The following is a 22,271-nucleotide window of genomic DNA, read 5'->3' as shown; positions in this document are numbered from 1 at the left end:
CCCATCTGGTTTTCACTTAGTGGGACTATCATTTGTTTTTCAACAGGACAATGACCCAAAACACACATCCAGGCTGTCTAAGGGCTATTTCACTAAGGAGAGTGACGGAGTGCTGTATAATATGACCTGGCCTCCGCAATCACCTGATCTCAACCCAATTGAGATGGCTTGGGATGAGCTGGACCGCAGGAAAAGCAGCCAACAAGTGCTCAGCATATGTGGGAACTCCTTCAAGACTGTTGGAAAAGCATTCCAGGTGAAGCTGGTTGAGAGAATGCCAAGCGTGTGCAAAGCTATCATCAAGGCCAGGGGTGGCTATTTGAAGAATCTCAAATATAAAATATATTTTGATTTGTTTAACACTTTTTTGGTTGCTACATGATTCCATATGTGTTATTTCATAGTTTTGATGTCTTCACTATTTTTCTACAATGTAGAAAATAGTCAAAATAAAGAAAAACCCTTGAATGAGTAGGTGTGTCCAAACTTTTGACTGGTACTGTAGATCACAGTCAACAGGAGCCCAAAAAACAGTAGAGTGTGGTCCTTCTCCAGTCTAGGGTAAAACGTGATGTCCATTCTCTGAACCGAACCAGCTGGCAGTCTGTTCCAAAACCTTCCAACAGTAAAATCATTGACTGAACAATCAAAAAGGAGACCAAAACAGAGCTTAATGGCCTCTAAAAGACTGGAACGCAACTGTGATGAACAAAGGAAGCACTATTGATGTCTCCTTTGAGAGACAAGGGGAGACAAGGGCCCAAATACCAGATCTTCTCCGCATGGATTCCCCTTCACAGTCCGGGCCAGAAACCCTGGGTCTTACCACAAAGTCTAATCCAGTCCTGACACTCTACACTCACAGGATGTAGAGCTACTGTACCTGAACGGTTGGTTTGTCACCTGACTCAAACACTCAGTTACTCAAGGATGTGAAGGAGCAGGACTATTGTCAAATGATGAAAAGCTCATTTCAAAGAGGATCAAACAGGACAGCATTATTCTTTGCTTATCAGCTTAAGTTAAAATGTGTTAAGAATTCTAACGCGCTTTTACTAGAATTTCTGCATTATCTCCTAGCGTGTTTGCACTTGGAGCTACAGTATTTGTTTAAATCGCAACAGATCCATAAGGCTGGTTTCCCCCATGTCAGGGCCCAAATATTACCAATAGTACATGTAAAAGCCGCTAGTTTACAAAACACCCCGATCGCTACTGCTACCATCCTCTGCATTTAGCTTTCATCTACAGAACACAGTGGGAGGAGAGTTAAGGTCAGAAATAGATCTAGTCCTGGGCAATGGGAGATGTTTAAGTAACAGCGAGGCGGTATTTTTAATCTAACCAGGAAAGGGTGAGAGGTTCCCTCCAAAGTTGCTGACAGCCAGAGTTGTCCTGTGAGCTCCTCGGCTCACGTGGGCGCTCCTTCACACGTGCACTCCCTTTTTCAACAAGGTCTCGCTCACCCACCAGTATTCACGGCTGACGGGAGCATGCAGCGGCGGAGTGTGCACTTTGTACTACAGTGTGCATGGCTAGCAAGGCTGTAGCACTAATTGAAGTGACAGGATCCTGGGGGAGATGAGAGAGGTCACATATTTCTTCAGTCGGGGACGGTCGACACAGTACTGGAGGGATGGAGGGATCACACACGGGAGGCTGCGGTGAGCCTGATCTCTGTGAAAAGTGGAGAGGCACTGGATAGAGCCCAAGGCAGGTGCATTCATTTGGATTACATTCATTTGTCTCTGTGCAAGTCATTATGTGACTTCATTCATCGTTGTTATGCACATACAGTGCTTACCAGTATATTATATGAGTAAAATATGTGTATGTATATTCTACATTCATTTCAGTACAAATCCATGAAGTGGATTAAAAGTGATTACAGCAATGCATACTTTCCCCACATATTCAGCAGATTTCCAAACCTGCCTGTTCCAATAACACAACAACAACAAGATAAAAATAGCAACAGATCACACCCAGTCCAGAGCAATCCTCTTGTGAATCAGCCCCTACAGTTCCTCCGGTCTGCATATAATTAATAGCAGAGATTAACAGTTGTGGTGTCTCTGCCAGGCAGCAGCAGTCCCACACACACCACTGTGGTAGCCAGGCAGGGCGGCCATGCTCCAGATGGGTTGTCTGTAGCCCAGTCGTGGGGAGATGAGAACTCTGGGGGGCTGGCTGGGTCTCAGCTGAATTTGGATGAATTAAAAAATATAATTTCATAAACCTCCCCAAAACCATTATTCTAGGTAGCCTCAGCCAGACAAAGATACATGTAAGTCCCAGGCTAACAGTGTCTGACTAAGAAAGCCTCCCCTGAGCGATGAATCACACCCAGCCAACAGTACGCAGAGGTACAAGTTGTGATTATGAATATGAATGTCTGTGCCTTGACTTCCCGTAGCAATATCAATTATTCATATGAAAATATTTTGTGTCAGTTACCTGTGGCCAAAGACATGGAGAAGGAGACAGCTGAATCCATGTGTTGTGGCCCTGGGTAACCTATTTTCTTCTGCCACAGGCAAAGGCGATGGGTTGACGCAAACATTCAATCTCTCGTGGAACATTGAAGTACCAACATTGTGTTAAAGCTCGTTTTTCAAGACCAATAAATATAGGCTTGGGTGCTTTCTCTTGCCTTCCTCAATAGACACTGAGGCAAAACAAGTCATACGGAACCTATAGTGAATACGCTCATGGTGAATGTATGACCCAAGCTCCCAAGCACCTTTGGGACTCTTTTTCCCCCCCCATCACTCCTTCCCGTACTGGCTATAGTCCCTACACTCTTAGAAAAAAGTCCCCGTAGTAGAACCCTTTTTTGGTTCCAGGTAGAACTCTTTTGGGTTCCATGTACAGTAGAACCCTTGTGGAGAGGGTTCTATATGGAACCCAAAACAATTTTACCTGGAACCAGAAGGGTTCTACCTGAAACCAAAAGGGGTTCTTCAAAGGGTTATCCTATGTGGACAGCTTGAAGAACCCTTTTTGGTTCTAGGTAGCACCTTTTTTTTCTATGGGTGTACTCTCATTGAGCCCAGAGTGGCACTTTTATGGGCCTTTGGGGAAAGAAAATAGGATTAATCCAACCTTCTAACATCAGCCAATGAGTGATGTACCTCAGTGTCCCCCTCTCACCCTAAAAACTCTTCACTACACACAAGCTGTCATACAAGACCACTTTCACCACCAGCTCTATGTCAGCATGCTTTCTTCAATCCAAATATCAGTGAAATCCAAGATATTTTCGCATAGATTTAGACCAATATTACCACAAGATGGAGGAGTAGGGGTTTGCGTATTGATTGGAGCTCCTTTGATATTCTGGCGGTCCCTTGGTAACCCTGCTGAAATGGACAATTTTGAAATCCAACCACAAAATCAATTCAATTCTTGCCTCTGCCACTCAGATCACCGATTGGTGAGTGACTCACGGTTGCCGTGGTAAATTAGAATGATGTCTAGGCCAATTGTAGTTTTTTTGCCGTTCCAAAGAGGGGTTCCTCTGAAACTTAGCAGTCTTCGTGTGATAAAACACTCTGGATAAAACACAGCATACCATTGAGGTGCTCAAGTTTACATTGTCTCCAAATGCACACTGCTGTCTGGAAACTTAGAAGCTGGACTTGCTGCACTGAGTAACTGCATATCCTTATAGAGCTTTTGTGCCAGAAAATGTATTTAATCTTAATTTTGTTCTATTCGTTATTTATCCAGGTGAGTCCCATTTGAGATTCTGATACTGCATCTTGGACAGGCTTGTAGAAGACAGCATCACAACACAATGCAGTGAACTAACCCTGAGGAGAGAATACAGTCAGACAGAGGTGGGCGATAGATGGGGAATACCAAGGTGAACCCTTTGGATATTGGATAAGCCGGTCTTCAAAGAGTACACAATTATTTTAGGGATCCACCTGTCAGCTCGTGATTCCTCTGCTTAATCTCCCATAATCCCGCAAACACATGTGTTTGTCCTAGCAAATGAGCCAGCATTGGAAAATGAAGGAGGTTAAAGGAGAGAGAACATATTTACATCCGCCGCAGGATCCCTTTCTCATTAGAGGCATTAACTAAGCCAGCCATGCGTATAATATTGAAATGATGCTACCTTTTTGAAGAGGCATTCACTTCTCCTGGTTTTATATTAAAACTAGTCATATCCATACATTCAAAATGCTAATATTTGCCATTTGAAGTCATTGAAGTTTCCATAGTCGAGAAATACTCTGTGTCAGTTTAGCAACTTCCTTTCTGAGGTTAGGCTAATGAATTCCAGTAACCAGCTGTTGTGTCAGGATGACTCCACAAATACCGCTCAGAAGTTTTAATGAACAGATTGTTGTGAATAACTTGGTGTGTAAGATCATGCAGGTCACAGTCATGGTTTGTGTCAATGTGCAGAGGCCCAGACTTTTGCGTTGCAAATCAGCGTCAGCTAAGGTTGTTATAAGGTTGTGGTACGGTTGAAATAAGGTTGTGGTACAGTTGAAATAAGGTTGTGGTAAGGTTGTTATAAGGTTGGGGTAAGGTTGCTGTAGCTTACTGTATATCAACGGGTGGTACATACTCTAACTCCTTATCAGTCGTTATCAGAGACAAATGTACAGTGTTCTATAGAAGCTGGAACACTTAGTTGGCAGAATGCACATTATCATTGCATGGGAATGTAGATTGTAGATTGGTTCATTGTTCACTGCATAACTTCATATCTGGAAATTGGCCAATGGGCTTGCAGTACATTATGGAATCTGGGACAGACCGAAATGGATTAAAAAAAAGAAACCCTTTAGGAGAAAACAGTGATAGAAAAGTCCAAAAATAGCAAACATTTTCAATTGGGAGTATTGTTGAGTTTGCTGGATTTCCCTCTAGAATCTCTATCTTCAGAAAACCTTCTTTAATTTGATCAGGAAATCAACAGCTTCAACCAATGTTCCATCTGCCAAATATTTCTCTATAGTTGAGTGCACTCAAACAAAACAACATCTTCGCCAATAATTTGGACTGAATAATATGAAATATTATTGTTGTTTCTTCATTAAGGACTATTTCCAAAATTGTAGTTGGATTTAGAATAAAGCATATCTATTTGGCAGCCAGTATGTCTCTATATCTAGCACAGAAGGGGAGGGAGAGTGCACGTTTGTTTGCTCCAGGCCTTAGAGACAGTAGTGTCTCTTCTTAATTGGACTTTCTCAGCAGGTGGCTTGTGTCTTATAAGATAACATTCAATTAGCTGGTCAATTTAATTTTACCCCTAGTTTTAAAGGCAATTTTCTGCTATTCCACACATTCTGCCATGAGGCTGAGAGAACATTTAGCCATTTTAAAACGAATTTCCTGCAATTCTACACATTTTCCCATGAGGCTGAGAGGACATTTAGCTGTTTTAAAGCTAATTTCCTGCAATTCTACACATTTTGCCATGAGGCTGAGAGAACATTTAGCTGTTTTAAAGCTAATCTCCTACAATTCTACACATTTTGCCAGGAGGCTGAGAGAACATTTAGCCTTTTCAAAGCAAAGTTCTTGCTATTCTACAAAATGTTTAATGAGGCTGAGAGAATATTTAGCCTTTGTAAAACTAATTTCTTGAAATTATACACATTTTGCCATGAGTCTGAGAGAATATTTAGCTGTTTTAAAGCTAATTTCCTGCAATTATACACACGTGCCCTGTGTGCCCCTTTCGGTAATCTGCCCCTGTCCTTAAAGTCCTCCTTTAATTAATTTTCACTATTGTATTTATAATTAAGTATACACAAGATCTAAAGTGTACACTTTCGTCTGATTAAATCCAAAGCCTCTACTTGAAGTATGCAATCTTGCATTCTATGCATATTGGTGAGTCAGATTTATAGAATGACCAATCACATTCATTACTGACTAAAGAGGTTCCCTATTTGTCACGACTTCCGCCGAGGTCGGTCCCTCTCCTTGTTCGGGCGGCGTTCGGCGGTCGACGTCACCGGTCTTCTAGCCATCGCTGATCCATCTTTCATTTTCCATTGGTTTTGTCTTTATTTTCTACACACCTGGTTTTCATTATCCAATTACATGTTCATGTATTTAACCCTCTGTTTCCCCCATGTTTGTTGTGCGTGATTATTTCTATGTTCAGTTCGGTTCACGATGGCTGTTTTTTTTTCCGAAGGGTGCTGTGTTCACCCGTGCGTAATATTTACCGTGGGTTATTGGTCAAGTGTGTTTGTTTAACTTGTGCCTTTATTTGTTGAGTAAAGTACGTTGCTCACTCATTTTTCTCTCCTGCGCCTGACTTCATGCACCAGCTACACTCACCTTCTGACACTATTGTAGCTCTGCCATAGTCACCAAAGCCCACTGCTATCCATCCTTATTATTCCCCGAAGCTGTTTGATTCTGCCCACAAGTTTCCACAACCACACTACTAATTGATTTAATTACAATGTAAGCAGCTGTCAGCCTAGCTGAGTGGAAATCAAAGTAAATGGATTTGGACTGGGGCTGGGTGCTGCTCTCCATAGCCCACTTTCTGACTCAGCCATTAATAGAGGAGAAGAGATACTTGAGGTAAAGAGCCCTTCATATCAGTATTACCGGTGTCTTTATGCCAAGGAATATAATGCAAATAGTGGAGAACATACTGGAGAGCAGTAGGAATGCATATGTAACAGTAAACAACAGTAGCGCTTGTTATTTTATGCAATATTACTTATTCTTTCTGTGGGATTATGGTGAACTTTGCTCTTTCAGTGCTGGCTGATTTGCAGTAGGACATTCCCTTTGCTCAGGCACTAGCAGTGAGACTATCATAAAGAGAAGCTATATGATGATTACCTGTAGTACAGAAGTGAAAACTAGTCAAGTTCTGTACATCACCTCAGGGCAGGATTTGAGTTTTGAATAACCTTTCCATCATACAGCTCTCAGCACTGTGCATAAACCAAATTACAATCATACCTGAAGGATATTTTTGCCTCAGCCTACTACACCTATTAAAATGTCTAGGGTCTAAAGTTCTACTCTTAATTTGACCAGTTTGACCACAGCAGGAAAATAAACCTGCAGAAACAGGACATGTGAATTATTATGTGGATAATAATGAATGGACATTTTTCGAGGGGTTGTGTAACGGCATTCGTCTTCCTCTGATGAGGAGTATGAGAGATCGAACCAATGCGCAGCGTGGTATGTGTTCATGATGTTTTATTTACTGAACACTGAAATGCAAAATAACAACGTGAATAAACAAAAAAAACTAAACAGTCCTGTAAGGTGCTGAAAACACTCAACAGAAAATAATCACCCACAAAACACAGGTGGGAAAAGGCTACCTAAGTATGATTCTTGATCAGAGACAACGAACGACACCTGCCTCTGATTGAGAACCATACTAGGCCAAATACATAAACACAACATAGAAAAAAGAACATAGACTACCCACCACAACTCACGCCCTGACCAAACTAAAACAAAGACATAACAAAGGAACTAAGGTCAGAACGTGACAGGTTGATATATTTTCAGTTAGGATAAATCCAGTCTGACAATAAATGTGGCAATTACAAACTTCCAAAGCATTCTACACCTCAAAAACACTACAATTCGCATTTCCTAATGCGTGATCAAATGAAGATAACTAAATGTCTTCTATGCTCTCTTCGAGGCAAGCAACATTGAACCATGCGTGAGAGCACAAGCTGTTCCAGATGTGCAATCACGCTCTCCGGAGCCGATGTGACCAAGACCTTTAAACAGGTTAACCTTCAACAGACGGATTACCAGGAGGCGTACTCAGAGCATGCGCTGACCAGTTGGCAGTGTCTTCACTGACATTTCATTTTCAACCACTCCCTGACCCAATCTGTATTACCTACATATTTCAAGCAGACCACCATAGTCCCTGTGTCCAAGAACGCCAAGGTAACATTTCTGAATGACTATCGCACTCACATAATTTGCCATGAAAGGCTTTGAAAGGCTGGTCATGGCTCACATCAACACCAACTTCCCAGAAACAATTATCCCAGACACAACTCCAATTCACATACCGCCCAAACAGATCCACAGATGACAAAATCTCTATTGCATTCCACACTGCTCTTTCCCATTTGGACAAAAGGAACACCTACGTAAGAACGCTTTTCATCGACAACAGCAAAGCGTTCAACACCAGTGCCCTCCAAGTTCATCACTAAGCTTAGGACTGAACACCTCCCTCTGCAACGTGATCCTGGATTTCCTGACGGAACACCTCCAAGTGGTGAGGGTGGGCAACAATGCATCCGCCACGCTGGCCCTCAACACGGGGGCCCCTCAGGGGTGCGTAGTTAGTCCCCTCCTGTACCCCCTGTTCACCCACGACTGCATGGCTGTACACGACTCCAACACCATAATTAAGTTTGTTGACCACACGACGGTGGTAGGCCTGATCACCGACGATGATGAAACAGCCTATAGGGAGCAGGTCAGAGACCTCCCTCAACTTAAGCAAGACAAAGGAGCTGATGGTGGACTACAGGAAAGGGAGGGCAGAGCACACACACACCCATTTACATCTACTGGGCTGTAGTGGAGCTTTGTGTTCCTTTGTGTCACATCACTAAGGATCTGTCATGGTCCAAACACACCAACACAGTTGTGAAGAGGGCTCGACAACGCCTCTTCCCCCTCAGGAGGCTGAAAATATTTGGCATGGGTCCTCAAAAATATCTACTGCTGCACCATTGAAAGCATCTTGACTGGCTGCATCATCGCCTGGTATGGCAACTGCTTGGCATCAGACAGCAAGGCGCTAAAGAGTGTAGTGCTTACAGCCCAGCACATCAGTAGGGCCGAGCGCTCTGCCATCCAGGACCTCTATACCAGGCAGTGTCAGAGGAAGCCCTAAAAATGGTCAAAGACTCCAGCCATAGACTGTTAGCCATAGCCATAGACCGCACAGCATGCGGTACAGATTAACCAAGTCTGGAACCAACAGGACCATGAACAGCTTTTATCCCCAAGCCATAAGAGTGCTACATACTTACATACCAGTCAAAAGTTTGGACACACCTACTCATTACAGGGGTTTTCTATATTTTTCTATATTTTTACTATTTTCTACATTATAGAACAATAGTGAAGACATCAAAACGATGTAATAACACGTATGGAATCATCTAGTAACCAAAAAAGTGTTACACAAATCAAAATATATTTTATATTTGAGATTCTTCAATTTGCCTTTGTACACTCTTGGCATTCTCTCAACCAGCTTCATGAGGTATTCACCTGGAATGTTTTTCAATTAACAGGTGTGCCTTGTCAAAAGTTAATTGGTGGAATTTCTTTCCTTCTTAATTCGTTTGAGCCAATCAGTTGTGTTGTGACAAGGTACGGTTGGAATACAGAAGATATCCCTATTCGGTAAAAGACCAAATCCATATTACAGCAAGAACAGCTCATATAAGAAAATAGAGGGCACGTTACTTCATTACGTTAAGACATGAAGGTCAGTCAATCCGTAAAATGTCAAGAATTTGAAAAACCATCAAGCGCTATGATGAAACTGGCTCTCATGAGGACCGCCACAGGAAAGGAAGACCCAGAGTTACCTCTGCTGCAGAGGATAGATTAATTAGAGTTAACGGCATCTCAGATTGCAGCCCAAATAAATTCTTCACAGAGTTCAAGTAATAGACACATCTCAACATCAACTGTTCAGATGAGACTGCGTGAATCAGGCCTTCATGGTCAAATTTCTGCAAAGAAACTACTATTAAAGGACACCAATAATAAGAATAGACTCGCTTGAGCCAAGAATCATGAGCAATGGACATTAGACCGGTGGACATCTGTCCTTTGGTCTGATGAGTCCAAATTTGAGATTTTTGGTTCCAACCTCCGAGTCTTTGTGAGACAGAGTAGATGAACAGATGTTCTCCGCATGTGTAGTTCCAACGTGAAGCATAGAGGAGGAGGTGTGATGGTGTGGGGGCTCTTTGCTGGTGACACTGTCAGTGATTTATTTAGAATTCAAGGCACACTTAACCAGCAAGGCTACAACAGCATTCTGCAGTGATATGCTATCCCATCTGGTTTGTGCTTAGTGGTACTATCAATTGTTTTTCAACAGGACAATAACCCAAAGCTCACCTCCAGGGTGTGTAAGGGCTATTTGACCAATAGGAGAGTGATGGAGGGCTGCATCAGTTGACCTGTCCTCCACAATCACCTGACCTCAACTCAATTGAGATGGTTTGGGATGAGTTGGACTGCAGAGTGAAGGAAAAGAACCAACAAGTGCTCAGCATATGTGGGAACTCCTTTAAGACTGTTGGAAAAGCATTCCAGGTGAAGCTGGTTGAGAGAATGCTAAGAGTGTGCAAAGCTGTCATCAAGGCAATGGGTGGCTACTTTGAAGAATCTAATATCTAAAATATATCTTGTTTGTTTAACACTTTTTTGGTTAATACGTGATTCCATATGTGTTATTTCATAGGTTTGATGTCTTCACTATTATTCTGTAGAAAATAGTCCAAATAAAGAAACACCATTGAATGAGTAGGTTTTCTCCAAACTTTTGACTGGTACTGTATGTAGTTAAATAGTTAACCAAATAGCTACCTGGACTATGTGAATTGAGCCTTTTTGCACTAACTTTTTTTGACTCATCACATACGCTGCTGCTACTGTTATATGTGCACATCTACCTCAAATACCTTCTACCCCTGCACATCAACTCGGCACTGGTACCACTTGTAGATAACCAAGTTAAGGTTACTCATTGTATATCTATTATTACTTTCATTATCACGTATTATTACTATGCTATTATTTAATTATTTTCTCTCTGCCTTGTAAGTAAGCATTTCACTGTTAGTCATCATCTGTTGTTTACAAAGCATGTGACGAATACAATTTGATTTGAAGATGGCTTCCTTTTGCCATCCTTTAACAACATACAGCTAAATGCATTTAGTCCCAAGCCCCATTAAAATGCATGCTGTGTTAGCTTTACACTATGCTATTGTCTCAATAGATATCAACATATATTTAACACAGTGTGCTGATTTATTAATTATTCAGTGTTACAAACAGTTTACAACTTCTGAAAACAGTATGAATCCAACTGAAACTTAACCTCTGTGGCATAAGTGCAATGCACTTGGAATAAAAAAATAATTAATAATAATACTGTAATAGCCTTAGTGTCCTATTTGATATCTATACCATTTAGCTTCATATCATGTAAATGTGTCATGTAAATCCAGAGTACAGAGTTCAAAGTTCAGTATCATATTCCTAATGTGTTGTGGTGCAAACAAGTAAGTCTAACTTTGTGTGATAAAATATGTCATAGGCAGCATCCTGTTGTGGCTATTACATATTTATTGTATCCAAATGGCAGCTGCGTGGCTAATACAAGGTATGAAAGACACAGTGTATCAATACTGCATGTCACATAAAGGCCAAATCCATTTCTCCTGTCCCCTGGGCCATCTTTGTTGGCCAAAAAGCCCTCCTTTTTATTTAAAGGGGCGGGACTTCTGCTCAAAGAGTCACATAGTCAGTACATAAATATCCCTGTAACTCAGGACAACCAAAGGCTTATCTCTTTCTATGTTTGTTGTGTTTCACCATCTTCTTCCTCATCAGGATCATCTCGTAGAGTTTCTCTAGGCCTGGTTGTAAGCCCTGTCCATCCACGGCGCTGCAGCTCTGTACATGGTGCAGTGTGGAGGCATTCAGTTCATGGACAGCCAGGGCCTTCTCCACCTCATTCACAGACAGAGCCGAGGCCAGGTCCTGCTTGTTGGCCAGCACCAGGACGGGCACCCCCTGGTTCTCCGAGGTACGGGTGATCTTGTGAAGCTCCACCTTGGCCTCCTCCATACGTTCGGTCTCGGTGGAGTCCACCACGAACACCATGCCATCGGTCCGCCTCGTGTACGACTTCCAGAGGGGCCGCAGCTTCTCCTGGCCCCCTACGTCCCAGACCTGGAAGGTGATGGCCCGCGAGCTGCCCACCGCTACCTTGATCTTCTCCGTGTTAAAGCCCTTGGTCGGGATGGTCTTGACAAACTCCTTGAGTTTCAGTCTGTAGAGCAGAGAGGTTTTGCCAGCCGCATCCAGGCCAATCACCACAACGTGTAAGGACTGGAAGTTTTGCAGGAAAGGGGTGTTGGGGGCTATCTCGGTCAACTGGTTCCCCATGGCAATGGGATGTTCTCACCTCTTTATGTGAGGTGGCAAATTCTGGTTAATCCTTTCTAACAGGTTGGCATTGGCACCCTCTTCAAAGGTGAAGGTGGCAGACTGGATGGCCGCAGAACTGTGGACCTTATCAAAACACAAACACAAAAATGAGTTACTATTTAAAGACTAGACAATGAGATTGACAGGTATCACAACAATTGATGTGTGCGATTACACAATAATAAACAATGACACAGACAGGAAATGTCATTAGACACTGTAATACAACACATTAATGATTGCTTCTATGGTTAGTTGATATGTCTGCAAATAATGAGACTGATCAATGACTAATGCAATTGTTATTCAATTGAATTGCAACTAGCCAAGCAACAATTGAGACCAATTGGTTATCCTTTGTTGGAATAAAACCACAACCATAACAGCCATAGCCCAAGACAAGGTCCATTTTATTGTTGGTCATAGGAAATGTCCAGATGGCACAATTTCATTCTGAATTGATCAAGATAAATTATGGTTTGGGTTTAAAATTGTAAGGAGCGGTAGGGCTGACAACATTTAATTGGTGGCTGGTTGTTATAGTTGTATTTTTTTGCCACTATTCTAATCCTCATAATACAGTCAAATCCCAATGGCTCTCTTGGGGCACATTGCCTACAAGTTTAATATGAATGAGGGAATATCTATGCATTTGCACACTGAATGCAGTTAACGCTGGGATATGATTGCGATTATAATCCAATTGTTTTTATGAGGATTTGGTTTCTAAAAAGAAACACACAACTTCAATAAATACAACCCATATTTTATCCATAGGCTTCCATCCCAACTCCTTAATTGTGAGAAAATAGCCTGACTGTAATTCTGGAACCAATCTGAGGAATGAAATTTGTGATAAAACTGCAGATTTGCCTTCTATGAGTGAGACATTTTATTGGAATGAAACCGCTCTCACCAACCATGTGCATAGCATTACAACTCAGACGGCATTGCAGTAAGATACCCTATCTCTATCTGTACAAAATCGTATAATAAATAACCTGATAAAAACTATTGTCAAATATATTTACCTTCTAGACCTCTTGAATGTACAAATATGGCATAATCCTAGCGCAGCGACCACATCCATATATTCATACATCCAAATATAGTTTATCTCTGCGCGCTCATATCTGTCCGTCTGCTCCCTGCACTGGTGGAGCAATAAACAGTGGAGTGGAATAGCGCGCACAACTGCTAGAACGACAACCCGAGATGACGTCACTCAATAATATATTCCCCTGCTGAGTGTATGGACCATAGAGATCCTATAAATGTGTCTAATTCCTAATTCTATGGTATGGACAGACTTTGGCGCCACCTTGTGTCAAACATAACCACTACCCACACACTGGGTAAAAATGGGATGGAATTCATTGAACAAAACAGTTTTGTTTAATCTTGCATTGTCATTATCATGTCATGTTGCCACAACCAGAAGCACAGTCAGATCTGTCTTCAGTAATGGCAGTTGATGTTGTCCTGTTGTTGCTGTCTGGAGAGCTCATTGGCAAGTGCATTTTTGTCTATTTAGGAAAGTAATCAATTATAATTTATGTTTTAGTATAAACATAATCAATGCAGTTTGTGAATTGATCGTATGTATTATTGCGCAAACAGTTATTCTATTATATTCAACTCGATTCTGTGATTAGATGTAGCTAGTCGGTGCATGCAGTTTTCAAAGGATTGCATCATAGGGGGCGCGTTCGAGTGGATCACTTTTGTGAAGTTCACGGCCTTTCAAAGTGTATTATTACATTACTAGGATAAAAATTGCCTGACTTGCACCTACATGTTGACTGCTGATCAAAGGTCATTAAGTATTTTTACCATAAAAACTGTGGATGGAAACGTGGTTACTGGCAACACTGCCATGTTGCACTGAGCCTTGCTGTTGGAAAACCACATCAGTAACTAGGTTTGCGTTCCATTGGCGACAGATGTTTATGTGAATATTCGAAAATCTGCATAAAAACAGTATGTGCATTTTCCTACCAGAGATGTGTTTCCATCAAATGGATTTGTTGCAGAAAAAAGGCTGTGCATGATGACGTGGCGCACATAAACATAACTTTTGCAGTAAAATGTCAATGTAACGGATAAAAAATACAAGTTAAATGGCCATTTCTCACATAATTAATTTTACAGGCGCAAACTGATCCCACCATGTTAAAGGAACAAATTATCTGTAGGCATTGCCCATAGCTTCTACATCATTTGAACCAACGTGGAGTTGAATTGAGGTCTGTGTCCAGTGGGTAGTGTCCGACTTTTGACAGTCGGTTACATTCGCCTTACCACTCAAACGAGCCCAGGTTCTTGAGTGCTCATCAATCAGGGTAATTACAATGCGCAGATTACGCTATGTGGTCCAATACTGTAAACGTCCTCCTTCTTCACAGCGTGGGAAGCACGGCGCAGGCAGAACGTCGCGTGACTATCACTCATAAGGCAGGGAGGGCCATTGTTCCTATAATTAGCGATGACATTAAAGTAGGAGACATATAGGACAGTAGGACATTGTTGATACCGTAGCTATTTCAGTCAAGGTCACAATGTTATTCCAGTGGTAGACTAAATCACAGAGCCTTAGCAATGTGTATAAAGAGATGATTTCTCTCTTGGATGTATAGGATGTGAAGTGACCTGTTCTGATGGTAGAGAGCCAACCGGAGGCGCCAAACATGCCAGTCCTACCCATTGTGCTGGATGTGCCGCTGGGTTAAGGTATTCTCATCCCTTGCTAGAGGTTATACATGTCTATGCAATTAACTGAATCTAACTTCTTTATAACCCTCTCTCTATATGCTTTTCTCTTTATAGCAGGCGAAACTGTGCACTGCAAGTGTGCACACTAACAAAGACAGCTACAGTGCCCAGATTGACGACAGATAGTGAGTTCCGTTCTTGCATCACACACTGTTGAGTTATGGGGACAACCTTAGCCAAACATGTCCATTCTACTACCATAGGACCTCTAGTTACCAGGGGCGGCAGCTTTCATGGTTTCAATCTAAGAAATTGAGAGTAGAATATGGCCTATTTATGTTACTAATCATGTTGTGACGATTGACAGGGAAATTCAATCATATTCTAGAAACGTGATTTAACCTCAAATTGGGATTCTTTCTAAAAGGACAAATCCGAAACTCTGCATTGATGACATCAGATTCATGAAGATTGTTGTTTGATGTGTTTCAGTCCATCCAGTACTCACAGCAGTGGTTGCTAGGGACAGCGTGACAGCACCACCTTATTGTTAGAGGCTCTGCATGGCAACAATAACCGCTCCTACAGTACATCAACGTCTGTAGCTGTAACCATCATGCACTACTTTTTAAAATATTTCTTTGAAGACACTGACATGGGGTAAAGGTGCTAGGTATTTCAGCCAAGTCCCTCAAAAGTTCCAAGTGTGCAAATAGTCCGAGTCCACACCCTGTCCAGGAAAGTTGTCACTTCACTGCACCATTCCTCTCACAGTCAAATCATGGCAACACTTAGGAAACGTTATATACCTTGTTATATACTGTAAGGTTAATGGAGGTTAGTGGAATTACAAGCCAATTGCATACTGAATATCAATGCAGTAAACTTTAAAGTACACATAACATGTCTCGTGGAATTTAATTTGTATTCTGAATCATTGTCACACATCTCATATATATGTTCTAAATCCCTACAATTATGTTAAAACAACCAACGTGTACTTTCACAGTTCGTAAATCATTCGGAAAACTACTTTAGAATAATTATTGCACAGCAAATAATGTGGGCAGAGCAGAGGACAATACTAGAATTATTAATATTGTCTACTACAATACGTATACATTTCCCTTTGATGAGTCGATCTTGTTTATAATACATATTTTCACTTTGGGAATTCCTCGTTGCCAGGCTTTCATTGTTCAAAAATCATTTGCCCGATAGGGTGGGGAATGGTGGTGTTGGCTCCACAGTCAATGTACTCAAATGTGTCTTTGGACAGCTGCTCTGAGTGAGCCAGGTAGGACACATTCATTGTCATTCTGTGAAAGACAAAGAGGGAATATTAAGGCGGACATTTTGAAATCTTCAACTGCAAGTGCCCAGTCTCCTGTTTCAAAATGTGAGAAATGGTCAAAGTTCAAACATTTGTTATTCCCGACTACCTTTTTCGGTAATAACAAATGCAATGACTGAACATTGGGTTGGTTTATGAGCTAAAAGGAATGACTATAGTTACACTGTTACTAGTTCTTACAGAGGGATTAATCCCAAGCGGACATGAAACAAATGAGTGACATATTTTGAACACGTGGTTTGAAAAGGGGAATTCATCCACGTTTTGAAAAGCCTGAAAGCATTCCTATTTTGGCTCCCGTAGTATTAGTGTTGGGTCTTGAAAAGCAATATTCAGATTTTGTGTAGGTGAAAAGAAGTTGGTCAAAACATGTTTACTTCGCTGAAGGTCTTCAAGGCCACTGACAAGAATAGTCAGCAAAACGACTTTGTAAATCATTCTTAGAAGTACAGGATATGTATGTTTGAGTGTCTGGGCAGTTCCAGTCGAGATGTGCTACATGACCAAAAGTATGTGGACACCTGCTCATCAAACATCTCATTGCAAAATCATGGGCATTAAAATGGAGTCGTCCCCCCTTTCTTGCTATAACAGCCTCCACTCTTCTGGGAAGGCTTTCCACTAGATGTAGGAACATTTCTGTGGGGACTTACATCCTTTCAGCCACAAGAGCATTATTGAGGCAGGGAACTGATGCAGGTGTTTGATGGAGTTCAGGTCAGGGCTCTGTGCAGGCCAGTCAAGTTCTTCCACACCGATCTCGACAAACCATTTCTGAATGTACCTCGCTTTGTGCACGGGGGCATTGTAATGCTGAAACAGGAAAGGGCCTTCCTCAAACTGTTGCCACAAAGTTGGAAGCACAGAATTTTCTAGAATGTCATTGTATGCTGTAGCGCTAAGATTTCCCTTCACTGGAACTAATGGGCCTAGCCCGAACAATGAAAAACAGCCCCAGACCATTATTCTTCCTCCACCAAACTTTACAGTTGGCACTATGCATTCAGGCAGGTTGCTTTCTCCTGGCATCCGTCGGACTGTCAGAGGGGGATGCGTGATTCATCACTCCAGAGAACGTTTCCACTGCTCCAGAGTCCAATGGCGGCGAGCTTTACACCACTCCAGCCGACGCTTGGCATTGTGCATAGTGATCTTAGCCATGTGTGCGGCTGCTCGGCCACGGAAACCCATTTCATGAAGTTCCCGACGAACAGTTCTTGTGCGGACGTTGCTTCCAGAGGCAGTTTGGAACTTGTAGTAAGTGTTGCAACTGAGGAAAGACCATTTTTACCCGGTACGTGCTTCAGCACTCGACAGTCCCGTTCTGTGAGCTTGTGTGGCATACCACTTCGAGGCTGAGCCGTTGTTGCTCCTGTTTCCACTTCACAATAACAGCACTTAGCAGGGCAGAAATTTGACTAACTGGAATGCTGGCATCCTATGACGGTGCCACGTTGAAAGTCACTGAGCACTTCAGTAAAGCCATTCTACTGCCAATGTTTGTCAATGGAGATCGCACGGCTGTGTGCTCAATTTTATACACCTGTCAGTAACAGGTGTGGCTGAAATAGCCGAATCCACTCATTTGAAGGGGTGTCCACATTCTTGTGTATATATTGTAATGAAACAGGCAGGGAGCAGGTCTCAAACCCTCAACCTTCTAGCCCGAAGTCCAGCACGCTATCGACTGTGCCCAAAAGCATGCTCAAGCGGCAGAGTCGATATCCAAAGCTTATAAACCCAGGGTCGTTACACTATAGTGTATGTTGAAATAGGAAGTCAATGGGGCATACTATAGACGAGCAGTGAAGCTAGGCATGCTACAGCCTAGTAGTCAGATGCTGAAGTGTCTTGAAGTGTATGTAGTGAGACGGATGTGTTTATAGTTGGTCCTTTAATTAACATATCTTCAAATAAATGTGCGATACCCACTGCAAAAGTAAGAACAAGGTGTGAATCCTTATGGAGGTTGACTTGCAGTAATTACTGAAACAGAAGAGTTACGAAGACATTTATTAGCATATATATATAAATATATATTATTCAGACCCCTTGACTTTTTCCACGTTTTTTTGCAAACATTTCTAAAAACATGTTGTTTTTTTTAGCTTTGTCATTATGGGGTAGTGTGTGTAGATTGATGAGGGGAAAACACAATTTAATACATTTTAGAATAAGGCTGTAACATAACAAAATGTGAAAAAATTCAAGGGGTCTGAATAGTTTCCGAATGCACTGTAAGTCCTAGCTAAGAGTAGGTCATGTACCATAATGTACACAGATAATACTATATTTCCATCCTAATTTAGAAGTAGTGATGGTAATGATATTGAACATATAAGTGATAATAAACATCATGCTTACTTCAGGCCTGGGTCCTCAATTATTATGGGTATGACAACAGTATACTGTACGAACATAAAAAAAGGAGACCGGAAAACTCAATTAGATCGGGAATTAAAGGTCAAATTGTTTCATATAGGACCTTAAAGGAAAGTGCTTTGCACGACAGTACGACAATTGTGTAATTTTACATTTTAGTCATTTAGTAGACGCTCTTATCCAGAGCGACTTACAGGAGCAAATAGGGTTAAGTGCCTTACTCTTGGGCACATCGGCAGATTTCTCACCTAGACGGCTTGGGATTCAAACCAGCGACCTCTCAATTACTGGCCCAACGCTTTTAACCGCTAGGCTACTTGATCCATTATGATTTATATTAAAACAACAGTATCAAACTCACCAATTTCTCTGAACGTGATTTGACCGAGGTCATATTAGATAACTTGATTCTGCCCATCACGGTTTCATCGATCAGGACTTGCATATCAAAGTCCAAGACTTCCATCTCCGCAAAATTGTCATTGGTGAAGTTGAAAACATTCTAGAAGAGGAAACGCACAGTTTGATCACACTGACCTCATGCAATAGACCAAACGATGACCTGTTGTCTTTGATGTCTACGGGAGTGTGGCATGTATACTTACAGTGACTTGCATTTCAACTTTGTTTGGGGTGAAGAAGACCATCACTGATTGGACGGTGACAGGGGATAGTGAGATACTCCGTGGGAAGAGGAAGAAGAGGATCAGAAAGCAGATCAGGAGACACAGCACCACCGAGATACACACGTAGAGTTTCCTGGAAAATTTGAGTTAACAACTATGAAGCGAAATATTATATTTTGATATTAAATTCACAAAGAATCTTACTGTATACAGTGTCACGTATGGGTAAAACATATCACACAAGTCACTCACGCACTCAAACACACACAATCAGATGCACAAAAACAGACACACACACACACACTTACGTGCGGCTGGGCCTCAGTCTTTTGTCTGAACATGAGATGACTGCCACTAGTTGATCATGTTCTGGACAGAGAACAGTAAGAAGGGTTACTATTTCACAGTTAGAGATATGGCTCTATTGGTATGTCAGCCTTCCTGCACACAACACACAACATCACATCTCTTAAATCAAGTGTGGGTTATCAATAGTTTAAAGAAGACACTTCCCGAATCCCATCAAGCAAGTCTTAGAATACCAACATGGAAATAGCCACATTATTGAAATGTAAGTTAATCACAGGAACAACTAAGTAGTCAGTCTGGCAGAAGTGGGCCACCTACTTCTTGGAATACGCCCTATCCCCCGACAAGTCGGGCAGTTATCTCCTACATTGCCTATGCTGTCCCCGATGGCTCCATATAGTTGGGAGTGGGACCGAAATCTTCTCTTCTCTGGATCTTGTTCCTGAGGCACGATGGCCTCTGTGCCCTCCTTGGAGGCACTGGGGTGTCCGACAGTGACCATGGTCTGAAACACCCGTCCTACCTGCTGGGAGAGAAGGAAACACAACCCTGTCTGCTGTTAAAAAGGTGGCATCAGCCATGCATTCTCTCACATGAACAAGTAGGACTGATATTGTCTAAAGCTGTATTGCTCTTTCTATAAAGCACCTTGGTGTTGGACCTCTTTGTGAAACCTGAAAGAATATTGATTTGCTCTTTATAGTGCAACACTATAAACCTTCAACCGGACTCTATAAAATAATGTCCCTGCATTTGATACACACGAGGAGAGAAAGACATAGGAGGCTAAAGTCCTCAACATTGCTGTAAAGACAAGACCGTAGCATCACTGTCTCTTATCTCGGACTGATTCCACGTCTATGATTGCCTGCTGCTAGATTAGATAAAGCGATACCTTATTTTTAATACGTTCTGTTAGATAAGATGTTTAGATGAATTAGCTTTTTTTTGCCACAATATCGCTAAGGGTGTAGGCCATTGTAATTGAATGTAACACTTTCTCCTTTATATAGATTTGGAGTACAAACCAGGAATGTCACTTGATAACAGCATTTACGCATTGTATCTCTCATCCATACTTTACATTCCTTACATAAATGTTGTTTCAAATGACAAATCTTCATAATTTTGAAAATATATAATATAACCCTAATTAAAATGGGCTACCTGAATTAGACAATGACATACACATTAGATGGCCTATCAATTATTTAAGCATTGAAAACATGACATTATTAAATGATGAATTTATGGAAAATGACAACGCATTAGTTCAGCTGACTGTGTGGAAAGTTGATATGCTTCTGCGCACTTACCTTATAACCTGATGTCCGTCAGATTTTCAGTGCTGCTAATTGTTATATGGTAAGTACTCACAGCCAAATATGTTTTATACCAGTCAACGATTAACGAATATTGGATTTTCTCCAACATAGTTTGTCTGGCGAAGTGACGAATTCACTTCCTACTTGAAGCATTTGAAAGGCAGACGTCGTGTCTGAATGATGTATGCTGCCACTTGGTGGTAAATTATGGCATTACCCACAACAACGCTTATTATATGTACCTAGATCTTGATTCTGATTATGACTTGGGCAAAGCAAAGTAATACATGGCAGTCGGTAGGCCTATGTCCAATTTCTAAAGATACTGAGTGAACATAACTCTTTTTTTCCGTGCAACCAACGGGCAGAATTTAAAGGGATAGTCCACCCAAATTACATGTTGGTTTCCTTACCCTGTAAGCAGTCTATGGACAAGGAATGACAGCAATCCATGCTTTGGTTTTGTTTACCAGGCCACTGTTTCAAATGCTAACTTTTAAGCATTTGTGGCACAAATCCAAGTCAATTGTACGTAAACTCAGCAAAAAAAAAGAAATGTCCCTTTTTCAGGATCCTGTCTTTCAAAGATAATTCGTAAAAATCCATATAACTTCACAGATATTCATTGTAAAGGGTTTAAACACTGTTTCCCATACTTGTTCAATGACCCATAAACAATTAATGAACATTAACCTGTGGAACGGTCGTTAAGACACTAACAGCTTACAGACAGTGGGCAAATAAGGTCACAGTTATGAAAACTTAGGACACTAACGAGGCCTTTCTACTGACTCTGAAAAACACCAAAAGAAAGATGCCCAGGGTCCCTGCCCATCTGCGTGAATGTGCCTTAGGCATGCTGCAAGGAGGCAAGAGGACTGCAGATGTGGCCAGGGCAATAAATTGCAATGTCCGTACTGTGAGAAGCCTAAAACAGAACTACAGGGAGACAGGACAGACAGCTGAGCATCCTCGCAGTGGCAGACCACGTGTAACAACTGCACAGGATCGGTACACCTGAACATCACACCTGCGGGACAGGTACAGGATGGCAACAACTGCCCGAGTTACACCAGGAACGCACAATCCCTCCATCAATACTTAGACTTTCCGCAATAGGCTGAGAGAGGCTGGACTGAGGGCTTGTAGGCCTGTTGTAAGGCAGGTCCTCACCAGACATCACCGGCAGCATCGTCGCCTACTGGCACAAACCCACGGTCGCTGGACCAGACAGGACTGGCAAAAAGTGCTCTTCACTGACGAGTCACAGTTTTGTCTCAGCAGGGGTGATGGTCGGATTTACGTTTATCGTCAAAGGAATGA

General features: G+C 41.8%; 2 protein-coding genes and 1 long non-coding RNA gene across 7 annotated transcripts; 1 reads left to right on the top strand and 2 right to left on the bottom strand.

Moving 5' to 3' along the window:
• Positions 1–11,036: 11,036 nt before the first annotated feature.
• On the bottom strand, positions 11,037–14,881 carry LOC115106450 (ADP-ribosylation factor-like protein 4D). The gene is made up of 2 exons (XM_029629212.2): positions 13,272–14,881; positions 11,037–12,324 (listed from the first exon to the last, which is right to left on the bottom strand). Exon 2 carries the CDS (start codon positions 12,196–12,198, stop codon positions 11,593–11,595), a length of 606 nt encoding a protein of 201 aa, XP_029485072.1. The 5' UTR covers positions 12,199–12,324; positions 13,272–14,881; the 3' UTR covers positions 11,037–11,592.
• On the top strand, positions 14,879–16,144 carry LOC115106451 (uncharacterized). Its single transcript, XR_003860045.2, has 3 exons — positions 14,879–14,970; positions 15,067–15,137; positions 15,445–16,144. It is a non-coding gene; the product is annotated as an uncharacterized LOC115106451 (long non-coding RNA).
• Positions 15,855–21,109, bottom strand: LOC115106448 (transmembrane protein 106B-like). Of its 5 annotated transcripts, none has more exons than XM_029629206.2 (8): positions 20,940–21,107; positions 19,942–20,149; positions 19,623–19,683; positions 19,294–19,447; positions 19,050–19,190; positions 18,671–18,714; positions 18,239–18,292; positions 15,855–16,271 (listed from the first exon to the last, which is right to left on the bottom strand). In XM_029629206.2, exons 2-8 carry the CDS (start codon positions 20,123–20,125, stop codon positions 16,145–16,147), a joined length of 765 nt encoding a protein of 254 aa, XP_029485066.1. In that variant the 5' UTR covers positions 20,126–20,149; positions 20,940–21,107; the 3' UTR covers positions 15,855–16,144. The 5 variants fall into 5 exon arrangements, with proteins under 5 accessions (XP_029485066.1, XP_029485067.1, XP_029485068.1 ...); XM_029629207.2 differs by having other exon boundaries at positions 19,942–20,146; XM_029629208.2 differs by lacking the exon at positions 20,940–21,107 and adding an exon at positions 20,272–20,356 and having other exon boundaries at positions 19,942–20,146.
• Between the last annotated feature and the right edge of the window lie 1,162 nt (positions 21,110–22,271).

The sequence above is a fragment of the Oncorhynchus nerka genome, linkage group LG23 (assembly GCF_034236695.1).
Source record: "Oncorhynchus nerka isolate Pitt River linkage group LG23, Oner_Uvic_2.0, whole genome shotgun sequence".
Classification (NCBI taxonomy): Eukaryota; Metazoa; Chordata; class Actinopteri; order Salmoniformes; family Salmonidae; genus Oncorhynchus; species Oncorhynchus nerka.
Note: the sequence above shows the minus strand (reverse complement) of the source record. Positions and strands in the feature narration are given on the sequence as shown.

Coding starts and splice junctions, on each gene's coding strand:
- LOC115106450 (XM_029629212.2), bottom strand. CDS start 12,198: ATGGGGAACCAGTTGACCGAGATAGCCCCCAACACCCCTTTCCTGCAA.
- LOC115106448 (XM_029629206.2), bottom strand. CDS start 20,125: ATGGTCACTGTCGGACACCCCAGTGCCTCCAAGGAGGGCACAGAGGCC. Junction 18,293..18,670: donor ATTGAGGACCCAGGCCTGAA/GTAAGCATGATG, acceptor CTTCTGTTTCAG/TAATTACTGCAAGTCAACCT. Junction 16,272..18,238: donor ACCTTGTTCTTACTTTTGCA/GTGGGTATCGCA, acceptor TGTCTTTCACAG/AATGACAATGAATGTGTCCT.